General features: G+C 37.0%; 1 protein-coding gene across 1 annotated transcript; it reads right to left on the bottom strand.

The window, feature by feature from the left end:
- Nucleotides 1–2,213: 2,213 nt before the first annotated feature.
- Nucleotides 2,214–7,802, bottom strand: hspb12 (heat shock protein, alpha-crystallin-related, b12). Its single transcript, XM_078244419.1, has 3 exons — nt 7,556–7,802; nt 4,779–4,939; nt 2,214–2,405 (listed from the first exon to the last, which is right to left on the bottom strand). Exons 1-3 carry the CDS (start codon nt 7,800–7,802, stop codon nt 2,214–2,216), a joined length of 600 nt encoding a protein of 199 aa, XP_078100545.1.
- Between the last annotated feature and the right edge of the window lie 901 nt (nt 7,803–8,703).

The following is an 8,703-nucleotide window of genomic DNA, read 5'->3' as shown; positions in this document are numbered from 1 at the left end:
ACGTGGACGAACAACAACCTAAAGTACCTAACATGCCAGTCAACCAACGCACTCTCTTTCAATGCTCTAAACTCCCACCGAACTCTGAACGAAAAGCTCTTTTTATTTAATAGTTTTATTTTATACTTGAATTAAATGTATTTGAAAGCTGGCCAAAGGATTGGCACTTTGCAGTTTTTAGTTGCAAAAGTTTTTATTTTTATAATATCAAACTACATTTAATTTGTTGTGTTTCTTTACTTTTAAATTGTATGTCTACTGCAATCACATCGGAAAAATAACTACATTTACATACTGTCAATCGTTTTTTGAATCGAGAAACGTTTTTGAATCAAAAATCAATTTTGAATCGAATCTTGAGCCTAAAAATCAATATCTAATTGAATCGTGACATTTTCTGAATCGTGCACCCCTACAAAGTATAGTACGTCAGAAAAAGTCAGAAAAAGTCATAGTATAATATGTCGAAAAAAAGTTTGTAGTGTAGTATGTTAAAAGTCATAAGAATTTCAGTATATTTTGTCGAAAAAGTCATAGAATAGCATGTCAAAAATGGTCATAGTATAGCATGTCGAAAACGTGATAAAAAGTCATAGTATAGTATGACGAAAAAGTGATAAAAGTCATGATATAGTATGACGAAAAAAGTGATAAAAAAACCCCAAAAAAAACAAAGTATACTACATTGAAAAAGTCATAGTATATAGTATGTTGAAAAGAGTCATAATATAGTATGTATATATGAAAAAAGTCATAAAAAGTCATAGTATAGTGTGTCTAGTAGGCGATCAAATATTGTACGAAAGAATAGGATAACAATACTGTGAATGCTGCTGAATCAGCATTCACACAATAATAATAATAATAATAATAACTGAAGAATGCAATTTCTGAACAAATTGCGGTGTGAATGCTGTATGTTAAAAGGCTAACACCACTGGATTGCTGGGTTGAATTGTGTAAGAAGAGCAGTGAGAATAGTTGAAAAAGTGGGAACGGGTTTAGTTAGGATGAATGTCTTTGAACAGTTGAATAATACTCAGAATGTTTGAAAGATGTGGCGTATTTTAATTGTTTTTAGTTGAAAAAGTGGGAATGGTTTTAATTAGGATGAATGTAATTGAAACGGATAATAAGAATAATGTCTTAAAGATGTGGAATATTTTTTTTTGGAAAAGGCTAACGCTACACTGGATTGCTGCGTTAAATGTGTAAAAAGAAGGTGAAGTAGTGTGAATAGTTGAAAAAGTGGGAATGCATTAAATTAGTATGAATGTCATTGAATAGTTTAATAACACCAATAATGTTTGAAAGATGTGGAATATAATTATATAATATTTGTAGTTCATTTTAAGATGATAGTAAACGGGATTGCTGGCTTCAATTTGGATGAAGAAGCAGCTAAAGGAGACTAAATGAGTCTGAAAAGTGGGAAATGTGTCAGATTAGGGAATCTCAATCGACTGACACACACACACACACACACACACACACACACACACACACACACACAACACCTACAACAACAACAACAACAACAACAACAACCGTCACAATAAAAAAGCTTCTCATACACTTTTTATTGTTAAAAAAAACCCCACATATTTATTGCATGTCTGAGAAAAAACAAATTCCTCATACAATTTAGTTTGACGCTACAGACAAAGTTGGCGGCTTGCTGTAATTGTACAATGTTAAATGTATAGTACAAATTTAGAAGATACATTAAAAAAAAGTAGATTATAGTTAAACATGCAGTTTCGGAGGGTTTCATGGTCTGTGTGCAGTATGTCATAGTAAAAAAATGAAAGCCACTCAAACATATCTGACTTTGGCAATCCCCGGTAGTAATTAATAAATAAAAAGATACTGTGGCAGACAGAAACCCCCACCCCATTGATGAAAGGAAAGATTTGACTTGATTGTGGTGCCGGACAAAAGGTCCAGGGATCACCAATTTCAATGATATAAATAATCATTATTTAAGTCATTAATGTTAATATTAAATGTCATGGCAAATCCCAGCAGTTGCTGCGATATGTTCCAATGGACCAAAGTGTGCTGAACAGAAAAATAACTTGGTATTCACAGACATTTAAATTATAATGGCTTTATCGGCTTGATAGGTGAGTTTACCTCACAACACTGTCATAAAATAATATTTAAAAAAATAGCTGAGATGCTGTGAGAAGATGAAGCCACATTACAGTAAGTCAAAGGTGAGCTTCACTGCAGTAGGTGGGGACACCCAGGGGCTCCAGCCCACCCAGGGTCGTGGTCCGGCGGACACTCACCACCAGGGTACCATCAGGGTTAAGGGTCCCACTGACCGACAATGGGTCCATATCCTCCGGAAACAGGGACTTATGGGTGAATGTGTCACTGATGCTTCCATCATCTAGTACCTGAAGGACAGAGACAGAACAGAAGGTTAAAGAAAGATGGGTCTGTGCATGTAGGGATTGATCTGTAGAAGGAGGGGGCAGCTGTTGGAAAGGGGTAAATAGAGGGAAGAAAAGATGATGAGAAGAAAGGTCGTCCAGCACTGGAGGACAGGAGGAGAAAGTGAAAGGAGCAACAGGGCCAAGCAAGGTGCAAGGGCGAGAAAAGAGAGTGAGAACCAGTGATAGAGAAAAAAGCGAAGAGGTCAATGCCGCTCAGGTGGTGTAGAGAGACAGAAAAGGGAGGAGAGGGGAAAGGAAATGAATACGGACTCGCCGTTACAGGCATTTAAGGTGAGTTGAACATGGGTTTTTGCCAATTTGTCTGCTGATCCCTGTTAAAACGATTTTCCTCTGCACGGCAGAGGCTCTCCCCCTTCTTCTTCTTTGACTCTCACCTTTTAAACATGATTAACATCAAACAGTGAGCGACAAAAAGGAGAAGGCAGACAAGCAAGCTGACAGAACATGTCTGAGTCTGACATGATGGATGCAGTTTGTTTGTTTGATTCTTTCTACTTTTGTAGAACTGATCAACCACTGTTTGTTCATGAGAAGACAATCATCTTATATATATATTTTCAGCGGTGGAAAGTTTTGTACTTTACTTGAATATTTCCATTTTATGCTACTTTATAATTCGACTTCATTACATGTCAGAGGCAAATACTGTACTATTCATTTAGGCTACATTGACAGCTCCATTCACTGGTTACTTTGCAGATATATGGTCATCTTATAAAATATGACACATTGTTAAACACCCATTATATTATGTACGTCCAATTAGCTCTATCTTTACCAATGTTAAAATTCTTCTAATTTAGTAATGCATCAGTAATAATAATCCAGCAGTATAACATAATAATTAGGGCTGTCGAAATAACGCATTCATTTCAATTAATTAATCTGAGAAAAAATAACGCGTTAAAAAAAAATTACGCAGATTAATCCATTCCATATTGAACTTTGACCCAGAGCCGTTCTAGCTACCATTCGACTGTAAAATGAAGGAGGGAGACGAGAATGCACTGCCTGGATCATTAATTGGAACATTTACTTATAAAAATCTTCTTCCTGAATAGGGTTGGGTACCGAAATCCGGTGCTAATACGGCACAGGTGCCTTCACGACCGATATCTACCAGACCGAATAGTTCGGTGCCACTGATATGTCTGCGCTTCTCTCGGATGCTCTAAAACAGACGTTACAGGCAACAGAAAACTACACTCAACAGCAGCTAACGTTAGCCTACCGCTAGCTAGTAGGCTAGCTGTATTAAACATGGTTACAATGCTGACAGCTAACGCTAAACGGTTTAAAGTGTGACTGTATTTTACTGTAGAGGATTCAACACCGGTATGTAACAATCTGCAGCTGCCGTAACCTACAGTCTTGTGGTGCATTCAAAGTTGTTGTTAAAGGCCCTTTTCCCATCTGGTGGTTGTTTTTCTCATTCAACAGCAATTTACTAGTGAAATAAGTTATTGTTATAGTTATTACATTATTATTAAATCATTTAATTTTGACCATATGGCCTTAGCAATAAACAAGCCGTTCTTTAATGTTGCCGACTGTTGTTTAGTACCCTTCTTTTTTTTCTTCTTTTTTTTCGGTTTTTTATCGGTTAAGGCACCGGGCAAAATAATTAATAATTTAAAAATAATTTAATCGATTGACAGCCCTAATAATAATACTTAATACTTAATAAAACTAATAATATAACAAACATTTTTGATGCAGGACTTTTACTTGTAGTAATATGTTTTATGATTTAATGATTTTTATTAGTTGTGTAAATATGTGAAATGTTTATATTTTATGGATCAGAATACTTCACCACCACAATTGCTCATCAAAGGTTACGGCATGGAAACCAGTTGTGCATAAATGAGAGAAAATCCACGCAAACAACTTTGTGAAACAGAAGTTTAAAAAATGATTCTGATCCCCTTGTGCTCTCAGATTTAATGAAAATTATAAAATGAATCTATTCATTTATAAAACAAAGAAACGCAGCAAATCCACACACTTGAGAACCTGAAGACATTATAGAGTTTGTGCTTGATAAATGACTTAAACAATTGATCAATACATTTTTTTTAAATAATCTTCAGTTTATCGACCCATCAATTAAATGACCAATTATTTCTGCACTAGTGTGTAGCAGTCGCTGTTTCATTTGTATCATTACTGTCAGCAGAAAACATTTCATTATATTATTGGCTTTAAGCCAAGTGTGTGTGAATCATGTTCACATATGATCTACTTGTTCCCTCATACACACCCTCAAAAGTACAACAACACACTTCTGCTAATTTAAAAATACACACACACCTTCTGGGCATGAATAACAACATGGTGGTTGTAGGCCATCACCACTACGTCATGTGGCTCAAACTGGCTGACGTCAGCTGACATGTAGTAGCCGTCTCCCAGACATCGCACACCGCCACCTGTGCTGCTCTGTCGGCCTGTCAAAGTGCCGCCTACAGGAGCTGTCGGGAAACAACAGAGGAGGGTCTGCTTAGAACAAACTAGAGCATGTAAGACCATGGTTAGATGGATCGTTAAACATTTTATTTCATACATATTGAAATCTAAGAATAAGAATACAATTAATGGAATATTTTGGAAATATGAATGGGAATGTTGAGAAGTATAAATGAATGAAATGTATAAGAATTATGAATTATAGCATGCTTATGCATATAGATTATAATACATGATCTATTTTACTTTCAGAATACATTTACACTGTACTGTAAATTTATTGAACGTTTAATGTATTTATACATTCAACTTTTTCTATTTCTGTATTATTTTAAAGTAATTATTCTTTTCTTTTCATTTTTAATGTCATTATGGACTTTTGAAAAAAGAAATATACTCTATAATGAAATAAAAGTGAACTCCGTTAAAACCCATTTATTATAAATATCAGAATGACAAAATAACATTTCATACTAATTGTTTTCTTGAAACATTTCACAAATAGTGGTTAATTTTTTATTTAATTTAGTCATGCATTATGTATTTCACAATGTCTTTGGTACTCCATATGTTCAGGCCAAGCATCATCGCTCTGTTGTTTTTTGTTTTTTTTGTATTTTATGTTCGGAATAGGCCATTAAACACCACGAGACTGAAGCTTCTGTTTTGGCTGTAAATGTGGTTTACAGTCTGGAAGGAGACAATCTTTCACTAAAGAAGATACTCAGTGGGAACATTTGTAGGTCTTCTTTTTCATTTTATTTGACATTTGAGCACTAAAATATTCCAAATGGGTCAGTGAAATCAAATTTAAGCCTGATTATTGATTATGCTATAATCCACCTGTAGCGTCACACTAGTAATAAACCTTTTTGGTTGTTACTGCTTTGTGCGGCAGCAGAACTGTTTTAATACTTCATATTAGGCTCCTGTGTTTTGGATTAGCACTCCAGTTTTTATTTTATTTTTTCACCAATTATTTTTTTTATGTGGCTCAGTAGACAAAGTCTGGAGCAATACAGGCTCTTTTTTTTCTCACAGAGAAAGCATAGAAGCTCTCATGACTCTGGCTTATTACTCTGTCTGAGCAGCAGGTCTTTTTCTTCTCTGTGGCATTTTTTCTTTCAATCAGCCCAACACTTTAATGTGATATACTAATAGCTCCTTCCTGTTGGTGAAGAAAGTGATTGAAAAAGGCTCTACCCTATGCCTCAAAATATGCTGCCAAGGTATAGGCAAGGCACTAAAGCTTTGACTGTTCCAGAGCTGTTGATCATGGTGATGCTTATGTAACTTTTTCACAATATAATAACAAAAAATACCCAAGACTGGGTAAACTCAGCCCAATCTGCTGGCAATTTGATTTTGCCCTGCAGCTCAGGCTGGAAACCTGTACGTTTATCTATGCTGCTTCCGTTACAAATCTGCGGGGACCAATCACAAACTGGCTTATCCACCTGGCGCGCTATTGGCGGGTTTAACACGATGACGATAGAGAAGCGACGGCAAGCAGCTTTTTGTTTACATTCAACGTGGCAACAACCGAAGCGCAGCAACCTGTTGATGTCGCTGTCTCTGCTGTTTTAAAAGATTTCAAAGGCAAGTTTTCTCTGAAAATGGAACAGAAACTTGCCCTGGAACAATTCCTACAAAAGAAGGATGTGTTTGCCTTACTACCGGCCGGCTTTGGTAAAGCCTAATTTACCAGTTAGCCCGGCTGGTGGCCAAAAGAATGGAGCTCAGCTGTACGTCACCCGGATAGTTGGTCTGATTGGTTGAAAGACTATCCAATTGCGTACAGAGTCATTTGAACTATGTCCGTTGATCACGCCTCTTGAGCAGTAGAAAATACAGAGCAGACTCCCCAGACTAATGTTCAATCCTAAAAGATTGGGCTTGGTCTGGTGATAGCCAGACTACAAGACAGCATTAAATTTGCCAAACACATCTTCATCCTGAATGTCTTTTCTTTTGTCTTGTTAAAAAGGTAAAAGACACTGTTTCAAAATATGATCAATATGTAGGATAAGCAACAAAACAGGGTTGTGTTACAACTAAAAAACAATCTGAGCTTACATTTATCCTTATCTTACTTACATTATAATACTCAGACTATCTACCCTGCAATAAAAGAACAATGAACAATGAAACAATGAACCTAACCAAGTAGTTGTGTTGCCTAAACCTAACCCTACCTTGAACATTGGAAAATGATGCCAAAGGGGTACAGAGAGAATAAAAAAGTGACGCCAAGGGGTCCTGACCAAACAATCGTATATGACAAGTGCATATTTAAGACCCTTTTACAGGATTCTTCTTTTAAAATGAGTCAGCTGGAAACATGACAAAGTCAGCTTTTCAACCAATTCATGGTTGCAAACATGAGCTTAGGCCTACATGTAGATGGCTAGCTATAGATGCTAAAATATGTCAACAGTTGTGATTTCATCATGTCTACTTCTTTACGAAAAATGTAGGGCCAATTCGTTCAAACATTACTACCAATTTTGAGTGGTAATCTTGCCACATTATAAACTGCATTTGGAGTACATTAACAGAAAGCTTGGCATAACAACAGTAACTAATGGGGACGAGGCTTTGCAATCAATCAATTTCCTTACCAGTGTGTCCATAGGATGATCTGCTGTGTCTGCTGAAGGGGGCCAAACAACTCGGTCCTCCAGGGCTCTCTTCTACAAACAGACTGGAATGATCAGCAGAGTCAAGAAACGGCTCAAAAAGGGGATCCAAAGAATCAGATGACCCACCCAGTGAGCCCTCTGACCGATGGGAGCTGGAGGTGCTGTAACGTGACGATGAGCGGTAGGATGAGGAGGATCTGTGGCTGGAAGATGTCAGTGATGCCATGGCAGAGGATATGCACACGTTCTCAATACGCCCCAGCCTCAGAAAACAAGATCTTACTCTAATTTGCTTTATGTTAAACCTCAGAATGAATACTGAGAATACAGTCAAAGAAATGGTTTATCAAAAGCCATTAACCTCTCACTCACTGTCAAGGGGTCTTTGTTGTGGGTTTTTATAAAGCTCTGGTGCATTGTGGGTCAGTAAAGCACAGCATGTGCTCTGTAGTGTGCTTCCTTTAGCCATAAATGGCAGTTTGTCTAACCACTGGTGCCAGGAATGTAACGGACAAACTGATAGGAGTGGAGACCCCTTCTTATTCAGACACACAGCAGAGATAAGGCTGAAGGGGGCCACTTGGAGAGGCTGCCAGCATGTGGTCAGAAATAGCAGAATGGTGGAGTGGTCAGGTTGTCCGTTAGACTGACTGAGCACACAATGTGAACCTTATCAATAATGCAAGACAAAATTGGACATTTAAGCTTCGCAAACCTGCTAATGGAATTACAGACACACTCTAAGTTCAACTCTGAAATGGAGAGTGCTTCCTGTGAAAACAAATGTAAGGCCAAAATCACAAAATGTGCAAAAGCCAGGATAAATACAGCTCAGGTTGACCTTTAAATTCCCTCTTTAAAAGCTTTAATTGAAATGACATTTACCTATTGACAACACAATTGTCCTCCAGGCAATGCCTATAATGTCAACAATGACATTCAAGACTGTCATATTATTACTTTTATGCTTTGCACGTGTGATTTTTTTGTATTTTGCCTTTCAGGATAATGTAGCCTCAGTATTAGCAAGGAAACTGAAAACAGTGCAGGATAATAAACGGATTTCTAAAATGTAGAGACTCTGTCTCCTTCAGCTCCTCGCAGTCAGCAGTAAAGGAGTTCATCCA

The sequence above is a fragment of the Sander vitreus genome, chromosome 3 (genome assembly GCF_031162955.1).
Source record: "Sander vitreus isolate 19-12246 chromosome 3, sanVit1, whole genome shotgun sequence".
NCBI classification, from domain to species: domain Eukaryota; kingdom Metazoa; phylum Chordata; class Actinopteri; order Perciformes; family Percidae; genus Sander; species Sander vitreus.
Note: the sequence above shows the minus strand (reverse complement) of the source record. Positions and strands in the feature narration are given on the sequence as shown.

Bases quoted from the DNA above. Each gene is read 5' to 3' on its own strand.
- hspb12 (XM_078244419.1), bottom strand. From the start codon at position 7,802: ATGGCATCACTGACATCTTCCAGCCACAGATCCTCCTCATCCTACCGC. The intron at 4,940-7,555 runs GTAAGGAAATTG...GTTTCCCGACAG, and splicing joins ATCATCCTATGGACACACTG to CTCCTGTAGGCGGCACTTTG. The intron at 2,406-4,778 runs GTGTGTGTGTAT...TCTGTCCTTCAG, and splicing joins TTGTTATTCATGCCCAGAAG to GTACTAGATGATGGAAGCAT.